The 22,943-nt window shown below is 44.5% G+C and overlaps 1 protein-coding gene across 1 annotated transcript in view; it reads left to right on the top strand.

Annotated features, from left to right (window-relative positions):
• The window catches only part of heatr1 (HEAT repeat containing 1), a 63,117-nt gene that overhangs the window by 16,012 nt on the left and 24,162 nt on the right, over positions 1–22,943 (top strand). Inside the window, exons 10-25 of the mRNA XM_083636328.1 lie at positions 785–886; positions 1,388–1,505; positions 1,825–1,932; positions 3,194–3,292; positions 3,403–3,491; positions 4,191–4,402; positions 4,686–4,807; positions 12,914–13,111; positions 14,633–14,786; positions 16,306–16,454; positions 16,893–17,085; positions 18,099–18,271; positions 18,774–18,938; positions 19,352–19,594; positions 20,518–20,649; positions 21,721–21,824. Coding sequence (XP_083492454.1) covers positions 785–886; positions 1,388–1,505; positions 1,825–1,932; positions 3,194–3,292; positions 3,403–3,491; positions 4,191–4,402; positions 4,686–4,807; positions 12,914–13,111; positions 14,633–14,786; positions 16,306–16,454; positions 16,893–17,085; positions 18,099–18,271; positions 18,774–18,938; positions 19,352–19,594; positions 20,518–20,649; positions 21,721–21,824 — 2,361 coding nt within the window. The remainder of the gene's footprint in view (positions 1–784; positions 887–1,387; positions 1,506–1,824; positions 1,933–3,193; positions 3,293–3,402; positions 3,492–4,190; positions 4,403–4,685; positions 4,808–12,913; positions 13,112–14,632; positions 14,787–16,305; positions 16,455–16,892; positions 17,086–18,098; positions 18,272–18,773; positions 18,939–19,351; positions 19,595–20,517; positions 20,650–21,720; positions 21,825–22,943) is intronic.

Below are 22,943 nucleotides of genomic sequence, written 5' to 3'. Positions count from 1 at the left end.
GCCTTGTCTGTCTCTCGGTCCTGTTCCGTTTGCATCTTGTTTACAGCTACAAGGCAATATCTGCACCAAAGCCTAATTATATAGCTAAGCGTGTAGAACAGGCCCCATTAAAATGAAGTATGATTTCAGCCTTCAATTTCATTCAACCTTTATTTAAACTGGGAAATACCTTTTTACAATATAGCCGAGTATGAGACACACACAGACACAAACGTAGACAAAGAATCCTAGGTCCCAAGAACAATCAAAACAAGAGCAGCTGCAAGTGACATAAGAAAAGATTAGAATTGTAAAATGGCACAAGGATTAAAAAAAAACATTAATTATAAAAAACATAATATTGACTTTCTCACAGTTATCTTGCAGAACCTGTGCAAGATAACATCTTGCACATCTTTCACATCCTGTGCAAGATAACCGCCTACAAACTGAGCGCTGATGATGACAGATTCCGAGCTTTTCCAAACCCTTTTAGAAGAGTGGGTGGCATTTGCACCAGCCAAAAATGCTTTTAACACTTCCCCAAATAATGACCATGTGTAGTATAGCCATTTAGTCAATTCATTCCTTCTAGATGGACATGGCACCTTCACATGGCACCTTCCAACCCAATGACACCAGCCTAAGTAGGAAGGGGGAAATGTGGCAAAAACAAACGGATAAGGCAGGGTGCATGTAGAGTTGGTCTTCTCTTAACATCCTATTTCTCATCATCACTCACCACTTTGCCCCACAAGATCACAGTGAACAACAAGATGAGTGACTGCTTTTGTTGTGGCTGCAGTTTGCTGCTGGATGAGTACCTGAGTCAGAACCAGCCGACTGACGAACACGTCGCCACCCTCAACCAGCGCCTGCTGCCTCTGGTGCGACTGTTCGAGTCCAAGTGAGTCTGACTGAAATACCACCATGTTTTTCACATTTTAGGCATTCAGCTACTGCAACAAGCGCAAATATTTTCCTACCTTATTTATATGCACACAAGACTGCAAACTATATATTTTTTTACAAAGGCAATCTTACAATGGAACTATCTTCACATGGGCTTTTTAGCCAGGAACATTTTCTTGGTGGGGCTGAGGTATGTACTGTATATTCGCAAGGCCACACGGACGCGCCACCGCGTGCCGTTCAGAAATCGATATATCCGCAAGGCCAAACGGACTTGCCGCCGCGCGGCGTTCAAAAGTCAGTTTCAAGCATTATGTGCCAACTTTTTTAGAATTGCTATGATACATGTCATAGCAACATGGTAGGTGTCTAAAATGTCAAAAACATTCCAACAGTATTCATTAACAGTAACATTTCCACATGGTGTTATGAGACTAAGGTGGTGTTTATTAGTCTGTTGTGATCCTGAACAGTCTCCTGTGTTTTCCCTGCTCAGGTACTGCACATCTCTGGAGGCTGCGCTCGCAGCTCACGTCGCCCACCTCAGCAACACCCAACAGAAGCAGCTCTTCCACCAGTTCCTCTCTCTGTCCATGAGCAGCGGAAAATACCAGGTACATGCGAGAGGAGATAGTGTGTGTGTGTGTGCGTGCGTGTGTGCGTGTGCGTCTGCGCGTGTGAAGACCAGAGTAACTAGATGCAGGAGGAGCTGACACGCACCAATGGAAGAAAATAACTCCTCAAACTGAGATGCTCATCCTGAGCGCTCGGACAAAAGCACCGTGCTGTAAATACAAAGTAAAAGCCAAACACGGAACCAAACGGAATGAAATTGGGTCCAAAACGACAGAAAAGACACGACAGCAGTGACGTCGTAAAGACAGAAATGTGACCTTGACCTGTGACCTTGACCTGTGTGGTGGCCGTCCTCAGATCCTGGGCGACTCCGACACGTCTCTGCTGCTCAGTCTAAATCACGCGCTGGCCTCGGTCCGCAGCCTGGCTGTGGAGCACCTGATGGGCCTCATCTCCTCCGGACAGGTACGCCAGCACTCTTTGTTTTCCCTTCTTTTTGTGTGCGTTTTCTTTCCTTCTGTGTTCACGTTTTCAATCATCAAAAACTCAACACACCCTGCAAAACACAGTACAGGGTATCTGCGGGGTGTTGAAAAGTATTAAAAGTTGATTAATCGATTTAGAGAAAATTAAGGCCCTCAAATTGTTTTTAAATGTCTTAGTTTGATGAGGTATTAAATTTTGTAGCTATTGTGCTGATTGTGTAAAATGGGGATATGATATTGTGTCATTGTCTCATCGATCGCAGACCCCTGAATCAAATGTAAATCATATTGTGGCAGAGACTTTGTGGTAAATTAGAGTAAACACACGCACATCTCTTCTTGTAGGTGCTGAGTCCAAAGTGGTTAATTCATCAAGATTAAAAGAGACTCGCGACACTGATTAGCTCCCAATGCTTTGTTTAATTTTGCATTTTAAAAGACAACGTTTCGAGCCGTTGCAGGCTCTTCGTCAGGTCAGGCAGCAAGGGACTTTGTGATGACAGCAAATATCATATCGTTTTCCAAAGAATCTTTATAATATCGTATCGCGATGGAACTTGTGATTTACACCCCTATCGCTGATGTGACAAAAGTGGCGTTGAGGCCTTTAAATATATTGAAAGGGTCTTAAAAAGTATTGAATTTAACTTGAGGATGCCTGCATATACCCTGATTTTTCACCCCCTCAGGGAAGAGATACAGGAGATACAGCATGCTGAGGATTTGGCTGAGTGCAATATCTTGATGCATAACAATATAGAACTGTACTGCTCCCTCTTGCACCATTCATTGCCATTGTAGCAGCTTGCACTGCCATCATTTGGATTATTATTTCATGGCGTGGCATCAAAGATGCATTTTAGACTGAAGCATCTTTGGGGCGGCTGTGGCTCAGGAGGTAGAGCGGCTCGTCCACTAATCAGAAGGTCGGTGGTTCGATCCCCGACTCCTCCAGTCCGCATGTCGAAGTGTCCTTGGGCAAGACACTGAACCCCAACTTGCTCCCGATGGCTGTGCCAGCACCCTGCGTGGCAGCTGGCCGCCTTCGGTGTGTGAATGGGTGAATGTAGGCACATTGTAAAGCGCTTTGGATAAAAGCGCTATATAAATGCAGTCTATTTACCTTTTTTTTTTTACCATGTCAGTTGTTCCTAGCCTTTTCTATGCAAAACGGCCTCATTTAGACATGGCCTGGGTGTGTGTTCTCACGTCTCACTGGTCTTTCTCTCTGTCTGTCACAGCAGGAGAGTCTGGACGAGACCTTCCTGAAGGAGGCGCTGGTGGAGCGGCTGAGGGATGACGTGCCTGAGGTCGTGGCTGCCACCCTCAAAGCCCTGGAGGTCAGCTGGCTTTCACATGGTTTGACCCCAAAACCACCTGGGACCACATTCTCCCTGCCTTTGAACTCTTGCTCAACCTAATTCCCTTGTTGTTGTGTTGTTATTTGTAGGTTTTCATGGATCGTTTGGATCCAGAAGACATTGTTTCCTGTTTGCTGTCACTGCTGCAGAGAAGAGACATTTCCCTGGCTGATCAGTGGTCAGTAGAGCACACACACGCACGAGCATACACACGCACACGCACACACACACACACACACACACACACACACACACACACACACACACACACACACATATCTAAATGTATGTATTCACTAAATATTCACCCATGACTGATAATGATGACATCACATCAGTTGCATCGTTGTCATGACTTTGACACCCAGGTGTTTCACCTCCGTTCTTTTGTTGTTTTGTTGTTGTTGTTGTTTTGCTTCTTGCCTACTATTCATAAAATTATTACTATCATGATTATTACAATTTAAGATTTATTATTTCATGTTTATTTATTTGTTATTAATTGTTTTGTCATTTGTTGTTCATCATTACTATTCTTTCATTCAATAATAATAATTGGTAATAGTAGTAGTAGTAATAATATTGTAAATGTTCCGTTCAAGACAACTCGGAACTCTGAAAAACGAACTCTTGTTAAAAATTAATTGAACGCCTGTCCAACTTGGAATTACAGGTCGGAAATTCAGAGCTCTGAAATGATACCTGAATATCCGACCTGTAATTCATAGTTTTACAACCGTTAATTAATTCACTAATAACAAGTCACAGCTTGTTTTTCCGGGTTCTGAATTGTCTTGAATGCAATGACGTCGGAAAATCTCTTGAGTTGAAACTTCCGAGTTAATTTGAAGGCGGTAATCTTCTGTCTTGTTTGCAGGCTGGCAGTGCTGCAGGAAGCGGTGCGGCTCCTGTCTGACCCCCGCCTGGTGAAGGGTGGGGCGGAGCTTATAGAGAGGGCGGGCTGGACGCTGCTGCCCCTGCTGGTGGTCAGCTCCGCCCGGCCTGACTCCGCCCAGCTGCAGCTGGCCCGCTGCCTCGCCCGCTGCACCCTCCTCACCCAGCACCCGCTCACCCTGGACTGGGCTCAAGGTGACGAGCGAAAAAAACAACAATTTAATGTCAGGAAGTAACATTTGTAGTTCACTCTGTCACAGTGACATGCCTTGAATTATATGATCTAAATACCAATGCTTCCCAAACTGGGGTACATGGAGGTACTACAGGGGGTACTTGAGAGAAAGGGGGAAATGGAAACATAATGAAACGTTAAAATAAATCTGCTCAGGAGACACTAATTGCAACTCTTACAATTTATTCCATATTTTATTTTATTTGTTATTATTATTGCATTAACATGTTTTTTGCCCCACAGAGCTGGACAAAGTGCTGAAGCGAAGCTCTGAACCTGACTTCATAGGTTTGGCCAACCAGCGTCTCATCTCCACTCTGACCAAGAACCTGGCCAACATGGAGCATTTCTCCAGACGGGACGCTGTAAGTCTCCTCCCTGTTCTTTATCTCCCTCTGTCAGCCAGGCTGCCAACCAACACAAGCGAGGGCAGAGACTTCCTGTTTGGCAGACAGACTTTAATCAAATCTATTGTTATAGAACGGAATTTCACCACTCCTCATCCGCTGTGTAAACAAGAGCATTTTCAGCCAATATGAAAATGATGACCGATTATTTGAATGAAGCCATGGAGTCAGGATAGTCGATCAATCTTTCTCTAAACGTCATTAGAGAAGGACTGAATCCTCAATGTACACATGATGTACAGTATGTTATACATGATGTATGTTACACATGATGTATGTTATACATGATGTATGTTATACAGAGTTCAAATATTCAGTGAGGATCTCACAAAGTGCATATGGTTTTATACAGTAAGCAGCGAGAGGAACAGAGAGAGGAGGGGGGATCTGACTTGGAGCACACAGATTGCATGCGTGTGTGTTTATTGTTTAACACATTGAGTGCCAAGGACGTCCTAAAAAAAAGTAACGAGAAGTGCCAAGGACGTCTGTGGACGTCCTAAAATCATAATTCATATTATTCCATAATTCTGCTGTTTAAGGTCGTACCCAGCCAGTGAGCATGAATCCCTTCAAGGGATCACACGGCGCCACCTTAAAAATCTACACGGGAGCTGCGCCACCCTAAAACCTTGGCGCAGATCCTTTACTTTGTGCAGGAGAAAGCCGTGATCAAAGAGACACCGATGCATGCTGCAGCCAGAGCCATATAGATTGCTCTGTCTGCAGCTGACAGTTGGCTGCGATCCGTGCCCACAACTGAGCTCTTCTGCCTCTGTCTATCTGTCTGCATATAGTTTCTCCACACGATTACCTGCCAGAAAGGCAGCACCCGAAGCCGAACGGCCAAACCTTTTCCTGCAGTCCCGTTTGCCATTTCCTTGTCGCGCTGGGATCCGTCCGGGGCAAAAACGGAGGCTGCGAAAATAGACTGTGTGCGTGTGGGGAGGAGTTTGCAGCTCAGGGGGGGGAGGGGGGGAGAGGGGGGTGGGGCACGCAGGCTGCACAGAACTACACCATGTCACTACATCAGAAAATATTAGCTAGAGTCAGTGAATGTGCTTGAAATTAGAGTGCAAAAAGTATTCATAAAAGTGACTTTATCTTGAAAAGTAAAAAAAGACAGCAGAAAACCCTTGAAAGTGCTCTTCTTTCAGAGGCTGTCATTTCATAATGGAACTGTCTAGAAACAAAATTTCTTCTTTGAAAGAAGCAGGAGTGTCCAATGTTTCATTAGAGTCCAGCCCTGTCCATATAGCCCTAATAGAAAAAATTCTATAGCTGTTTTCAACTGAATGGAAGTGAATCTGGCACAGGCTCCAGACAATTTTACTGAAGCGCTGTGGCGCTCAATGTGTTAAAAGGATGATCCCCATTAGTCTTCACTTTAGTGGAGACTACTCTTCCTGGGGTCCACATTAGGGATGTTCATTTTGAAAAATTTCCAAAATCGATAATCGGTGAGAATTAACGATCAATTATCGATTATCGATTTTATTAACACATTCAGTGCCAGCGACGCCATATGGCGTCAAGAGAAATTTACCGTACAGTGCCAGCGACGCCATATGGCGTCAAGAAATCCAAAATCATATTTTTCCATATTTGTGCAGCTTAAGGTCGTACGCAGCCTGTCAACATAATTTCCTTCAATGGATCTCACGGCGCCACCTTAAAAAATGGACGCGATCAGAGCGCGCCGCCCCCCCCGACTCCTTTGTCTTGACTGAGTTTGGGAAATCGCTTCAGTCCCTTGGTGATAGCAGATGGTAGCATACGATAGATAGCATTGAGAATTAGCATTGAGAAATAGCATTGAGCATTAGATAGTTATTAGCGGTATATTTAGATCAGATAGGTAGATAGATAGATTGATAGCATCAGATAGATTAGTTTGTGAGATTGTGGTGAGTGTTGAGCGTTTGGTGTATTTCAGGTGAGTGCTTGGGTGTTTGAGGTGTGTGTGTGAGGGCCGCGTGTGTGTGTGAGTGTTTGTGATAGCGTTAGGTCGATTAGTTTAGCAGGCAGCAGTAGTAGCGTTAGCGTATAGTTATTAGTTAGTGTAGTGTGTGTAAAAAAAAAACAAAAAAAACAAAAAAATACGTGTTTGTGCGTCTCTGTCTGTCTGTGTCTGTCTCTGTGTGTTGTGTGTTGTGTGTGTGTGTGTGTGTGTGTGTGTGTCTGTGTGTGTGTGTGTGTGTGTGTGTGTGTGTGTGTGTGTGTGTGTTTAGTTGGCTAGTTGGCTAGTCTAGAGCTAGCTTAGCTGTAGGGATGCCCAGGCGCAAGCGTCCCCAGCCTGCCTTCGGGCAGCTCACATTACAGCAGGCCCTGGACCGCGCTGTTGAGTCGAGAGGTCTCCCGGAGACGGACTCCGACGAGCCGGTCTCTTCCTCTGAACATGACGATGCTAGGGATTCAGACTGGCAACCGCCTGCACCGAGTGGTGCCTTTTTGGACTCCAGCGATGGTGAGATCGATTTACGATCATCTGATATTGAAAACACTTTTTTCCTTCAATCATATATATCATATTTTTATAAACTCTCACTTTGGATACAGATGAGGAGGAGGAGGAGACTCCTGAGTTGCCCGTGGCGTCGTCTTCTAGAGGTAAGAACCTAGATATATATACGTTATTATTGATCCTTTGCAGGAAATTCATGTGTCAGGTATACAGCTAAATCTACATTTCAGGACAAACAGAACAATGTATCATCATCATCTTCATAGGAGAGCAAAAAGTAGCCTACTAAAAGTGACTTACAGTATATAGCAGTGATGCCCAACCAGTAGATCGGGAGAGAGAGAGAGAGACAGACAGACAAACAAACAAAGAGGGAGTGTGTTGTGGCGACTTTACTATGCAGGCTGGAAACTGTGTCTGTAGTATACGTGTGTGCATTTGCAATGTTGAAACTGGACTGGTAGATCTTGGCAGACTGGCTTCTTGAAAAGTAGAGGTACAAATGTAAAAAAAATAAACACACACACGCACACACACCTTTTATTATTCAGCCATTTATTTTCGTAAATAAAAGCTTGGTAAGAATAACAATCCTGAATTATTTAGCCTATTCTAATACCATGTAAAATATACAATTTCAGAGTTGGAGGACAGTGAGGATGACGAAAACCAAGGGGCTTCCTCCAGCTTCCCACGTGTTGCACGTTTGCACTCCAGTGATGAAGGTGAGATCAATGCCATTTTAGAATTCCAATTCAATCTGATAGTGAATGAAAACATAAACTTTTTTCCTTCAAGAAATTTCAATTTCATATTTTTATAAATTCACTTTTACGACAGAAGAGTCGGAGGATCCACCACCACCACCACCACCACCACCTTCTTCAAGTGCAGTTGGGCGCAAAAGAGGTGGGAACCTTTTTTATTCAGTTTATTTTTGTCAACACAAGGCTTCTAATTATTGGATTTTGTCAAAAAGACAGCTTGTTTACATATCACAATTGTCTGAAGAAAAACCTTTTATTTCATATTATTTTTATTTTATTTTATTTTTATTCAGCTGGCAAGACTCGCCATCAGGAGGACCCGCCAAGCTGGCGGGAAACGGGTGACTGGAGCCCCAAGAGCTTGCCGTTCACGGGAGTGGCAGGTCCTAGCAACGCGGCAGCATCCATCCAGTCCGACCAGCCTGTCGACTTCGTGGAGCTCTACCTCTGCGAGGAGCTGCTGCAGCTCATTGTTGAGCAGACAAACACTTATGCACAACAGTGCATTGCTGTCCTCCATCAGCTGCGTCTCCCCTTCTCCAGGGCAAATGCCTGGGTTCCGCTGACGGTGGTAGAGCTGAAGCGGTTTTTGGGTTTGCTCTTCCTCACCGGCCTCATAAAGAAACCCAGCATCGCGGAATACTGGTCTCTTGAACATGCACTTGAAACGCCCTACTTCAGAAGAACAATGCCACGGAACAGGTACCAGATAATCTGGCGCTTTATTCATTTCAGTGACAACCGGGAGGTCGATGGCAGCGACCCGCTGCACAAAGTGCGTCTCGTCCTGGACCTGCTGCTCTGCAAATTCAGGGAGATGTACCGGCCCTCACAGAACATCAGTGTGGACGAAGGCATGCTTCTCTGGCGCGGGAGACTGCGGTTCAAGGTGTACAACCCGGCAAAACCAGTCAAGTACGGGATCAAGAGCTACATACTCTGCGATTCTGAAAACGGCTATTGCTACTCCATGAAGCCCTACTGTGGAACAAGCAACACACTGCAGGACACCGTGCGCTTCCTGGTCGACGGCCTTGAGGGTTTTGGCCACCGCCTCTACATGGACAACTTCTACAACAGTGAGTCCATGTGTCGACTTCTCCTCAGCCTCCACATAGACTCAGCCGGCACACTCCGTGTGAACAGGGGAGAACCACCGTCAATCCGGCAGGTCAGCATGTCGGATCTGGCAGTCGGTGAACGACGCGCTCTCCACAATGACGCAGTGATGGTCCTGGCGTGGCGAGACAAGCGGATCGTGAGGATGATCACCACCTTCCACACGGATGACATGAGGACCGTAGAGGTGAGACAGAAAGGCCAAAGTGAGAGAGTCCCCCAACAAAAACCAGCATGCGTCGTGGCCTACAACCAGTACATGAATGGTGTAGATCGGCTAGATCAGAAGATCAGCTATTACCCATTCATCAGGAAGACGGCGAAATGGAGCTCCAAATTCGTGGCGTACCTGATTGAGATTGCGATCAGCAATGCCTTCATCCTTTACAGAAACCGCAACCCAACGGCCAGCTGCAAAACGCTCAAAGACTTCACCCTGTCGGTGATCAAGTCCTGGACGGAGGCATCTGTCCCCCCCCCCCCTCCTCCTCCGGCGGCAGGTGACCAACCTCCTCCTCGCCAAGCCACGCCCATCCACCCGCGGAAACGGTCCGCTTCCGCTTCCGCGACTGTGGACTTCGAGGGACATGTCCCACAGCCAATCGAGGTGCCACCCACGAAGGACAAGGCCTACAGGCGATGTGTGCACTGCGCAGAGAAAGGAGTCAGAAAAGAGACTAAATACGTTTGCCCCAAATGTGACTACCTCCCTCTCTGCCTGTACCCCTGCTACTTCGAGTATCATTCCCAGTGACAGTTTCATCCTCTCCCCACTCCCTCCCCCACCTCACCCCCCCAACCCCAAAAAAAAAAAAAAAAAAAAAAAAAAGTAGATGAGGTCTATTGTTTATAGTCCGGTGGGCTGTCGTCTTTTCACACACTTTTTCCCGCAGGTAAACTAGACATTCTAACCTTTCATTCCAGCTATAGCATTTTGTTCAACTCAAAGGAGAATTCATTATTTGGCCTATGTTTACATAAAGTTGTCTTGATTTCCAAATATTTTGAAGGTCCATGTGAAGAAGATAAAACAGTGCAGGACATGTTGTGTTTTGAATATTGTTATTATGTTACACATCAAATGAAAGCTTTCAATGTGTAGTTTCATAAAAATAAAAAATAAAGGTGATATATTGTTTCCCTATGTAAATAGAGACTTCAATATCCAGCATGACCTCATGAAAGTGAGCATTTTGATGTTAGACCAAGATGTATACAGATATTTGTAGAAAATAAACAAAACATTCTTTTCACATACTTTTTCCCGCCGGTAAACTAGACATTCTAACCTTTCATTCCAGCTATAGCATTTTGTTCAACTCAAAGGAGAATTCATTATTTGGCCTATGTTTACATAAAGTTGTCTTGATTTCCAAATATTTTGAAGGTCCATGTGAAGAAGATAAAACAGTGCAGGACATGTTGTGTTTTGAATATTGTTATTATGTTACACATCAAATGAAAGCTTTCAATGTGTAGTTTCATAAAAATAAAAAATAAAAGTTGATATCTTCTTTCTTTGTGGAAATATGGACTTCATTATCCAGCATGACCCCATGAAAGTGAACATTTTGATGTTAGACCAAGCTGTAAACTAAAATTTGTAGAAAAAAAACAACACATTCTTTTGACATACTTTTTCCCGCAGGTGAACTAGACATTCTAACCTTTCATTTTAGCTATAGCATTTTGTTCAACTCAAAGCAGAATTCATTCTGTCGCCCTTTCTAACATAAAGATGTGATTATCTCAGAAACTAATTTCACCCTGCTTTTTTCGGTCGAAAACACTCTTTTTCAGAGGGGTGTATTTCCAAAATGGAAATGGTTTATAAACAAACTTTTTTTTTTAAATGAAACAGAAGGGTTCAAAGTTTCATTGAGGCTATTGGTTGTCCATATAAGAGGAACACAAAAAATGATATGGCTATATTACAATGCATTGCGGCCTATGTGGCACAGCAAGCAACCTTTTGCACAAGGGCCGTGGCACTGAAAGTGTTAATACTTAGAAAATTTTCAATATTTTCAATTTTTTTTTTTTTTTTTTTTTTTTTTTTTTTTACCAAATTAATGCCTATGGCAGAAAATACGAAAGACAACGTGTTCTCCTCAATGAACTCTTTATTTCAATGTGTCTCCTCTCCAACACTGCTGTCCCCGGCGCATGCCGGTGTGAATTTCCCATGTTTAAAACAGTTTTGTTGGCACAAAGGCCCGTGCCCAGCCAGAAAACTAGAGACTATATGAAGCTCCACCTCACGTTAGTCGGCTGTGCAATGGAGTGGGGCGAGGAGTAACGAATTCCACCCAAACCTAGTCCAAAAAAAAAAAAAAAAAAAAAAAAAAAATTTAATAATTAAAAAATCGATCCAAATGCCACAGGATCGATTCCAATCCTTAACGATCGATTATCGATTTTCGATAATTGATGAACATCCCTAGTCCACATCAACATACAATAATCCACAAATAACAATTAGTCACTGTACAAGAGAAGTTGACAGCAGGTCAGTATACATAATACTCAAATAGCAGATCAGTTAATCAATTAATGAAAAAGGTGAGGTCATAAACAGAAGAAGTTGACAGCAGGTCAGATACATAACACTCAAACAGCAGATTGGTTAATCAAATTAATCCAAAATGTCATCTGTGTATCTGTCAGAGCACGATGTATTGTTCAATGCCACAGAGAACAGATAAGCTGTATAATTAATATGTAAGGGTTAATGCACGACGAGGTGTCCATTATCACTTTTTAAGGGACGACGGGAGAAGCGTGGCGCCGAGCACCGGTTGCTTCCGCGAAGTCCCTTAAAAAGTGATAATGGACACCTCGAAGTGCATTAACCCGCTTATACCATGGTCACTTGCCAACAAAACAAGACCATTCATTTATATTTTCATGTGTTTTGCAATCAAAATTTCGTTTTTATAACCTTGGAGATGATTTAAGAACCGCAGAGAAAATAGTCCCCTCGCTCAGACCGCAACGTGGGACATGATGCTCACACGTGTTCAGAGGGCAGTTTTGTTACAGTCGGGGTTCTGCCTCCATTTCATTTCTAATGTGGAGTAGGCCAGTCTGCAGCAGCTGATGCCATGTCAGCACTGCAGGTTTGTAGACATTTTGCATCATGATTAGATTAACAAGCTAAGCAATCATTCTTGCAACATTTAATCAGTAGGCAGCTCGCCCCCGCTCAGCTTGCAGAGGCACGCGCGTCACTTAATGGCTCAGAGCCGGCTTCTGTCAGGGGAGGGAAATCTCCGAAACGAAAATCAAAATTGTAAATAAGAGTTATTTTTGATAAACTGAGCACACAGGGGTGATTTAAATACTTACTTTGACCGACTTTTTTCTGTGATAACTCATCATTAAATATGTGTATGCATTGCAATTATCTTATTGAATATGAAATGCAAATGAATAGAACTTCAATTTGATATATCATCTATAGAAAACTGAGATACGAGCTCGTAAGATTGAAAACCTCCAGTTAGAACCTAGTAAACTCTTGAGCTCTCTACATCCAGTAAGGAGAGAAGAAACTAAAAGCTTGAAATTGATAAAGCCTTTATTGCTTTTGGCTTAGAGCCAACATGCTTTGACCATAAGGTCTTCTATTATAATACAAAATCAGCAAAACGTAGAGCTCAAAGATGGCTTTTTCCAAATGCTCCCCCTCACCTCTCCTCCCCCTCCCCTCAGCTGGAGAAGCTGGCCCAGTCAGTGGAGCAGCAGCGGGGCTCCGGTCTGAGGGAGCAGGCGTCATTCCTGGTGCTGACCCAGACTCTGCTGCAGGGCCTAGGGGAGCTGAGCGAGACCCAGCACCTCCTCACCGCCCAGAGGCTCTACACGCTGCTGGAGCGCCCCCTGCTGGAGCTCAGCAGGGACGATGAAGCCCAGGTGAGAGGGGGGGACATTAAAGTCCCAATGAAATGGCAGGTTTTTTTTAGCGGAGGGGTGGGACTGTTGAAAATCAGTCATATTTTATTAGTTGGAATTTTTATTTAGGCTCCCTGATACATGATGATGTCGCCACTAAAGATTTAATTTTTTCCAGGAAGTAGATTTGCAAGTAAATACAATTTTTGTCTTTTTCCCACTTTTCTTTTCTTTTTTTGCATAAATGGTCAATTAGGTGTATGGTATGATAGAATAGAATGGCCTTATTTTCAGTGTGACTTTAAAGGATGGGTTTTCCGTGGGGGATATGAATATATATTAAATCTCACGCCCCTAAGGTTTTCGAATCCGTTGAAATTTTTGAAATTGGTTGTTTACAACCAGAGATATCAAGCATCTCTCACATTATTTCCATGTCGCTCTGACGCAAAACGCGTCAGAGCGACAATCCCCGCCTTGCGGAAGTCGTGCACCTATGAACTACAACTGTTGTGAGCCATGGACCCGCCTCTAGAGGTCCTCCACGCCCCTTCAGAGGTCTGAAGAAAAACAAAAAGGCAGCCATCTTTTTCAACCGCTTAGCCTCCTGTAGCTAATATTAGCTTTCCATAGTTCCTTGCAAACTAACCCGATCTCGGGAACGGAAGCACGTACCGACACGGGACTGGCGGCATTGGAAAGCTCGCCAAATTTTACATCTAGTAGTAGGTGGGTTGAAGTAACGAAATCAACGCTGAGCAATTTACCCGTTTTTACACATTTTTACAGAAAATAGTTACAACATCAGATGCGCGTAACTCCTACGAAAATGCCTTAAAATGCATGAAATTTTTTTTATGAAGACATCTCCCGACATATATACTTCGGTATAAATTTGGTGCAATTTGGAGGCAATTTTATTTTCGATTTTTCCTTCTTCTCCCACATGTATTATTGTCGAAGCCTTCTTCTTCTTCTTCTTTGAGTTTTATGGCGGTTGGCAAACATATATGTGCATTACCGCCACCTACTGGAGTTTGATATCAGCCAAATGCCTGAGGGGTGGGCATGAAAACGAAGGCCACGCGAGCCCAGTGCATTGTGGGAAATGTAGTATTTCGAGTCCCCGCACCCGCACCTCCCCCCCACCACCCCCCCCCCCCCCACACACACAGAGTGGATTTCGGTTGATATCTCTGTGAGTAAACCTCCAATTTCAAAAATTTCAACGGATTCGAAAACCTTAGGGGCGTGGGATTTAATATATATTCATATTCCCCACGGAAAACCCATCCTTTAAGGAATCCAAGTGTTTTAAAATATAACTCAAAACATTGCAGCGTATACCATACAAATGTCAACTGATGAGCCCAGAGAACCGGCAATAGGTCGAGCTAAATGAGAGTTGTCCTCAGATTTTCTTAAGCCATAGTTCACTTGGTGTTTCCTGAATGCCACAAAAGTATTGGAGTAGTTGGAATAATAATGTGTCATAATCATAATAATATGCAGTGATCTGTGTCTGTCTGTGTGGTTTAACAGGATGCTGAAGAGCGCGCTGTTGCCCCCGCCTCTTTCTTCGAGGCCCTGACTCTTTACGTCCAAACAGCAGGGAGACAAGAGTACAGCCTCGCCCTGATCTCTCTGCTCAGAGGGTTCATCTCCTCTCTCAAGTGTCCTGACACTTCCTTCAAAGGTACTTCTGCCTGTGTGTAGACCCAACATGCTATTTTTTATGCCTCCGCCGGCGATAGCCAGGCCGGAGGCATTATGGATTCGGGTTGTCCGTACGTACGTCCGTACGATGTTTGTTAACGCGATATCTGAGGAACGCCTTGACAGAATTTCATCAAATTTGCCTCAAATATCAACTTAGACTCAAGGATGATCTGATTAGATTTTGGTGATCAAAGGTCAAAGGTCAAGGTCACTGTGACCTCTCGAACGCCATTTTCAAGCTTGTTAACGCGATATCTCAGGAATGCCTTGACGGAATTTCATCAAATTTTCCTCAAACATCGACTTAGACTCAAGGATGATCTGATTCGATTTTGGTGGTCAAAGGTCAAGGTCACTGTGACTTCTCGAACGCCATTTTCAAGCTTGTTAACGCAACATCTCAGAAATGCCTTGACGGAGTTTCATCAAATTTCCCTCAAACATCGACTTGGACTCAAGGATGAACTGATTAGATTTTCGTGGTCAAAGGTCAAGGTCACTGTGACCTCACGAATGCCATTCCCAAGTTCGTTAAAGCGATATCTCAAGAACGGCTTGATGGAATTTCTGCCAATTTGGCTCAAACGTCGACTTGGGCGCAAGGATGAATGGATTACATTTTGGTGATCAAAGGTCAAGGTCACTGTGACCTCTCCAACGCCATTTTCAAGCTTGTTAACGCCATATCTCAGGAATGCCTTGATGGAATTTCATCAAATTTGCCTCAAACATTAACTTGGCCTCAAGGATGAACTGATTACATTTTGGTGGTCAAACTTCAAGGTCACTGTGACCTCATGAACGCCATTCCCAAATTGGTTAACGCAATATCTCAAGAACGGCTTGATAGAATTTCTTCTGATTTGGCTCAAACATCGACTTGGACGCAAGGATGAACTGATTCCATTTTGGTTATCAAAGTTCAAGGTCACTGTGACCTCTCGAATGCCATTTTCAAGCTTGTTAACGCGATATCTCAGGAATGTCTTGATGGAATTTCTTCGAATTTGCCTCAAGCGTCCACTTGGACTCAAGGATGAACTGATTACATTTTGGTGGTCAAAGTTCAAGGTCACTGTGACCTCACACACCCAATTTCCAAGCTCTGTAACACAACATCACAGGAGCGCCTTGACGGAATTTCTTCCAATTTGCCTCAAATGGCGATTTGGACTCAAGAATGAACTAATTGCGGAGGCATAAGTCCGCATTGCGGTCGTTCTAGTCTAAATCAGCTTTTCCTTCAATTGGATATGGGCTAGTTGGATGGCATGGTAGTTATGCTGCCAGTAGTATGCACTAAAATGATGGATGTAGATGATGGACATGATGAACAGACTGTTGTATCTGTGGAACACACTGATCAACAGTTGGATTTAAGGAACACACTTGGCACTTTTGGGGATTTGGGGAACAAGCTTGGATGAACAGTTGGATTTTGGGAAAACTTAATGAAACCAGGGACCCAAACTCTGTGTTTTGTGTGTGTGTGTCAGGCGAGGTGTGGTGGAACCCGGAGAAGCTGGACACCAACACCTGCTGTTACCTGGCTCTGATCTGTCGCCTTTTCCATGTCGTCATCAATGGCGCCAGCCAGGGAGCACTGGCCAGCAGCTTCAGGGAGCTGATGAAACTGCTCTTCCAGGTGCTTTGATTCACCTCCTGTTGACCATTTTGGGCTTTAAACTGGTTTGATACATGTTTGATATGTAGCTGTTGCTAGAAGTGCTGTGTGTCAGCTTGTGAGCCGTGTGTGAATTCACTGTTTTCTAATCTAGAATAATCTTATGTATGTTTTTGTTTTTCATGTTTCTGTTCTCTGCTTTTAATGACATAAACACAGCGCAGGGAAGTGGCATTTTTGTGTACGAGGACATATATATGCTACCAGACATTGGCTAGCAAATCCTGCCACCCACTTTAATGATGTTATCAGCTGAGAAAAACATCCTCCAGTCCCATACGATGAATGAAAAAGGACATTCACATCACAAAAGCATGCATTTCCAGCATCTGTTCCATGTTGGTCAGCTCATTTTGCTCATGGTTCCCAGAACAACCCGTTCTCCCCTGTCCGCCGCAGGTTCACCTGAAGGAGACGACGGCGCTCTTCAAGTTCCTGTGTGTGCTGTGGGGCTACAGCAGCAACCAGGGCGAGCAGCTGGACGTGAAGGTCAGCGCCATCCTGCAGACCCAGGCTCTGTATGTGGGCAGAGCTCTGCTCCGTGCCATGCCACCAGCCTCACTGGCTGAGCTGGCATCAGACACGTCACCAGGTGAGAGGCGCTCCGCTGGATGGGTGTTTTATTTGTTGTATTGTAATTGTTATAGACGCTTTTAACTTGACAACATAAGTAAACATTGTAAATTGCCCCTAGCTTTACTTCCTGTTGCAGTGTTTGCTAATACAATAGCTGACAGGAAGTAAGCTAGGTTTCAAATTAAGCAATAAGCCCCAAGAGGCCATGGTTTACAGTGATTTCACAAGAGCTAAAGCTGCGTTTACACCGACCTATTCAAGTTTTTCGCTGGCATTGAGCGTATATTCGCCCGGGAGAAAAATCGCTGGGCGTCCGAGCGACAGAGACAGAGCGATAGGGCGAAAATACGCTCGTCGCCCGAGATGAAATATCCCAACTCGAGCGAAATTACGCTGGCATCAGTCGCTCGCTGTTCAACGCTGATTGGCTGCCGTGTGAGAGTGAGTCATGGATCACACTGGCTTGGAACAAACCGCTGGTTTATTGTGTGGCAACAAACAGAGCGAAAAATAAATATCTCGGTGTGAACACAGCTTTAAAGAGCATGGTGCTTGTTAGAGACCACTTTGCATTAATATGTGGGAGTGCTATGTAGCAATAGGATTTTCTTCATAAGAAAGAGAACAGGCCAGCACACTAAAATGTCCTTTCAAAAGTTTGAATGTGTCATCTGACATAGAAGATAGAAGAAGGCCTTTAAGCTGAAATGCGCTTGTTCTCTTTTTTATCAGTCTTGTTGTCTTTTCCTGGTTCGCTCACACATGCTTGTTTTGAAGGGGAGAAGGCAGAAGGGGGGGGTGAAGTAAGATCCGCCCACCCTGACGGACTACAGCCAGACTACTATATATCTCGACGGATTGTGTCTGAATTCGGCCTTAGTCCCACCGGCTGTTTATTGATGCTGATTGGCCAATCGTTAGTCCCCCTCTGCGCTCATTGGCTGATTTGGCTCCGCCTTCATGTCAAGCGACGAAATGGCCAAGAAGAGCAGGAACTAAACTGTGTATGTGCGTGTGTGTGTGTGTCAGTGGTCCCTTCCCTGCTTGGCTGTCTCAGCTCTCCGGTCCGTGAGGTTAGGAGGGCGGGCCTCGGTGCCCTGCAGAGCCTATCAGGAGCCGACGCCACTCCCTTCCAGCCAATCATAGAGCACCTTCTAAAGAAGACAGAGGAGATCATCGCTGACCCTTCCTACATCAGCCAGGTGAGACTGAGGGGCACGCACACATTCACTCCTCGCTCACTTATATACTGTAGATGTCAAGACTTTTGGAGCGGCTATCCAGCAACTCATGATGAAGACGGGGCAAAGGAATGGGACAGTGATCCTAGATCCAACAGACTAATGAATGGCAGCCTGTGTATCATATCAAAGAAAGGCTATGTTAACAGTTAACACTGCAGGTGAACGAGTCGTGAACCGAGAGCAGCAGTTTGGAATTAAACGCGAAGCCCTGCAGTGTGAATTCAGCGACTCTGTGTGTGATTGATTGATTGATTTTATTAATGTGTCATACATTCAACGGTGCCCAACCCTCATGGGGTTACAAGACACACACAAAAATACAACAATAAACCAGCACTACAAATTTGGTACATTTACACAAGTCGCCAAGACAGCACAATGCTCAAACACAAAATAGATGGCGTGAAGTGGCGTGGCGTGGCGTGCGGTTGGTTGTTGACTCTCTGGCTCTGGCTCTCAGGCTCTGGGGGCCCTACAGGAGGAGTGTGTGTCGGGGAAAGGGAAAACGCAGCAGAAGAAGCTCCAGGCATCCATGGAGCAGCTGCTGCAGAGCGTCCAGGCACCCGGCTGCCCCTCCTACACCGCTGTCACCCTGCTGAGAGCGCTGCGCCAGGTCAACGGAGAGGTGAGATGTGCAGGGGAAAACATGTGCAGGGGGGGTGGTGGGACTAAGGAACATAACCTACCTGCAATATTCTGGATCCTGAAATTGGCTGGGACACTTAAGAGTTCTTACATCATCACAGGTTTTTACTCGCATTGAGCTGCACAATTTCAAACGTGTATCACAACATTCATTCCACATTTGTGCAACCTGGACTTTGAATAATGAAGACAATGAGTGACCTTAAATTGGATCAGTTGGTGTTTATATGTTGGACTATAGATAGACTCCTGTCCCATATAATTTCAGACAAGTCATGCTGTTCATATACATTCTAACATTGATAGAGTAGTGTCATGCTGTTGAATTCATATACATTCTAACATTGATAGTTAAAATCTCACCGATCAAACTGTCTCCTCCTACACCTGCAGTCGGTCCTGTCGGCCCTGCTGCCGCTCCTGGAGCGCCTTCTGGAGCAGAGCGGACCCGAACCCCCCACCCTGCTGCGCAACGAGGCCCAGCTGGTGCAGCTGGTCCTGGGGAAGTACAACGAGGAGTCGGCCCCTCTCCTGGTGAAGAACCGGGCCTGTCTGGATCTGCTGCTCCGGGCGCTGACGACCTCGGCCCAGCCCTACCCCGACATCCCCAGCTTCCAGATCATGGCCCTGGAGCAGGTGGCACATCACCAGCAGCTCTGAGATATAGATTCTCAACCGTTTTAATATCAAGGACCCCTCATATAGTCCACATTAGAGTCACAGACCCCATTTGATGAGATTTTGTCTCTCTGACCCAAATCTGAGAATGTTTCTATTGTCAGATGTGATTCTGTCCAGACTACCTGTACCTTACTGTATATAGAGATAAACTATGATCAAAATAGTCATTATTCTACATTCTCTCATTGTGTCAGCTTGTTGTTGTAAATGAAACAATGATGAAGTTGAACAATTTATCTATTTGCTGGGGTCCCCCTGGAAGCCCCTCAAGGACCCCTGGTGGTCCCCAGACCCCATGTTGAGAACCTGTGGTTTAGAATCAAAGCGTTTCATTTGTGTAGTTGAGATCATAAAAAAAGGGGAATTTTAAAAACATCCTTCCTACCTTACCAAAAAAAAGAGCGAAGCAAAAAAATCAAGATGACAAGCAAAGACACAACAGAACTGGATAACAGAATTTAAAGTGACAACAACATAGATTTAGATTTCCTATATGGCCACCAGAGGGTGTGTTACATCACCTTAAAGTTCCCACACACTATATTACAATTGTAACATTTTGCTGTCGAGTTTGATTCATAGAATAATATCTGAATGTCGCATAAGCCCATGGCACACCAATCAAACATTCTACAATGGACAAACAGATGTTTGTTTGGTGGGCCATCGCTGTCCTTGTTTGGAGATGTTTGGTCATATTCCATATCTTCAATACTTGTTTGTATGTGTTTAGCCCATGGCACACCAATGAAACATTCTCTAACAACTGCCAACATTGTTGTTGGCAGTTGTTGGAGAATGTTTCATTGGTGTGCCATGGGCTTAAAAAAATCAAGTGATTTGAGTGAGCCTCCCCCTGACCGTCCCTCTGTCTGCAGATCACCAAGCCGTTCTTCTCGGCCCTCGGAGACGAGAAGATCGGGCAGCAGCTGCTGGGCATGATGTTCGACCTGCTGGTGGAGAGCAGGAACCCTCTGGTTGCCAACACCATTAGCAGCGTCTTCAAAACGGTGAGAGAACGTGCCTCAAAAGCCAAAACCAACCGGCGTCATATATTGTCCTGAGGGATATTTAGTTTACAAGGACATCCCAAAATAACAGTGCATGTGAGACACATATCGCAGAAAACGACATTCAACCTTTGAGTCATTCAACACATTTAACACATTCAAGTCCACATTTTTCACCTTGATAGACAATTTTCCATGTCATCATATCAGTGGGCAATTCAGCCTTCCTCTGTTTGAAGCTAATGCAGAAATTGTATTCTTTCGAATGGCCAGTGGGGGGGTGACGTGGGTACTGCAGAAACAAAATCGGTAACATTGAAGTGAATGGGAAAATGACCCGACTTCTCTCTCGGTCTATGTCTTAATTAAACACTTTGCAAATGAGTTTATAGTCTGAATCAACAATTTCAAGTATTTTTCATCCTCTCATGTCCGCCGTTTTGTAAATTATGGTCCCATTTCGAGTTTAATAGACGATAAATACATCGGATAAATAAGAGCAGCAATACTTATGAGTGGTAGAGGCAGCAATGTGCCACAAGGCATCTAGTCTGCCGGAAAGCTATTAGAATAAGCAGAAGAAGAAGCTCGCTAGCAGATTAGCAAGTACCGGTAGTAATTTAGCAAACTATCAGAAACAACGTTATCTTTATGATGTTTTAATAATGTTAGTAGACACACGTAACTCTCGTTGTGAGGTCAGTTTATCAGATGTACTTTGTGGAGGCTTAGCAGCAGCTAACAGGCTGCAGGCTCACACCATGGATGTATTAAAAGAACACAAGCCAGGCGGACAGTGGGCTGGGCTCGCGAGACTGCATCTGCAGTACCAGGATTTCCCACAATGCTCCAGGAAAATCCATTCATCCAATCAAACATTACCAGGAAGCAGGAGAATCGAGGCTTCATTTTGGGGTATCAAAAACCAATGGGCTCAGTCCGTCCAGATAATATATACAGTCACTGCATAATATACACCTATTTAACAATAAATGCCCAAAACACTGACAAAATCCAAACGTTTTCTTGTTTGTTTATTTCTTTGTTTATAAAAATGGCATTATCCCACAGATTGCAGTGGATGGGGAGCTGGTGGCCAACGAGCTTGCCCCTCCGGAAAAGCCCAAAGTCACTGTGACGGTGCAGCAGACCCGCAGGAGCAAGATGCTGCAGAGGTGAGACTCAGTTTACAGTCTGTTCCAACATCTGCCGCTTCTCTCTGAAAGCCAAAGACTCCTTTACTTACAGAGGTTAGACTCAGTTTACAGTCTGTTCCAACATCTACTGCTTCTCTCTGAAAGCCAAAGACTCCTTTACTGACAGAGGTTAGACTCAGTTTACAGTCTGTTCCAACATCTGCCGCTTCTCTCTGAAAGCCAAAGACTCCTTTACTGACAGAGGTTAGACTCAGTTTACAGTCTGTTCCAACATCTGCTGCTTCTCTCTGAAAGCCAAAGACTCCTTTACTTACAGAGGTGAGACTCAGTTTACAGTCTGTTCCAACATCTACTGCTTCTCTCTGAAAGCCAAAGACTCCTTTACTTACAGAGGTTAGACTCAGTTTACAGTCTGTTCCAACATCTGCTAATTCTCTCTGAAAGCCAAAGACTCCTTTACTGACAGAGGTTAGACTCAGTTTACAGTCTGTTCCAACATCTGCTGATTCTCTCTGAAGGCCAAAGACTCCTTTACTTACAGAGGTTAGACTCAGTTTACAGTCTGTTCCAACATCTGCTGATTCTCTCTGAAGGCCAAAGACTCCTTTACTTACAGAGGTTAGACTCAGTTTACAGTCTGTTCCAACATCTGCTGCTTCTCTCTGAAGGCCAAAGACTCCTTTACTTACAGAGGTTAGACTCAGTTTACAGTCTGTTCCAACATCTGCTGATTCTCTCTGAAGGCCAAAGACTCCTTTACTTACAGAGGTTAGACTCAGTTTACAGTCTGTTCCAACATCTGCTGATTCTCTCTGAAGGCCAAAGACTCCTTTACTGACAGAGGTTAGACTCAGTTTACAGACTGTTCCAACATCTGCTGCTTCTCTCTGGAGGCCAAAGACTCCTTTACTGACAGAGGTTAGACTCAGTTTACAGTCTGTTCCAACATCTGCTGATTCTCTCTGGAGGCCAAAGACTCCTTTACTGACAGAGGTTAGACTCAGTTTACAGTCTGTTCCAACATCTGCTGATTCTCTCTGGAGGCCAAAGACTCCTTTACTTACAGAGGTGAGACTCAGTTTACAGTCTGTTCCAACATCTACTGCTTCTCTCTGAAAGCCAAAGACTCCTTTACTT

This window comes from Poromitra crassiceps (genome assembly GCF_964638095.1).
Source record: "Poromitra crassiceps genome assembly, chromosome: 4".
Classification (NCBI taxonomy): domain Eukaryota; kingdom Metazoa; phylum Chordata; class Actinopteri; order Beryciformes; family Melamphaidae; genus Poromitra; species Poromitra crassiceps.
Note: the sequence above shows the minus strand (reverse complement) of the source record. Positions and strands in the feature narration are given on the sequence as shown.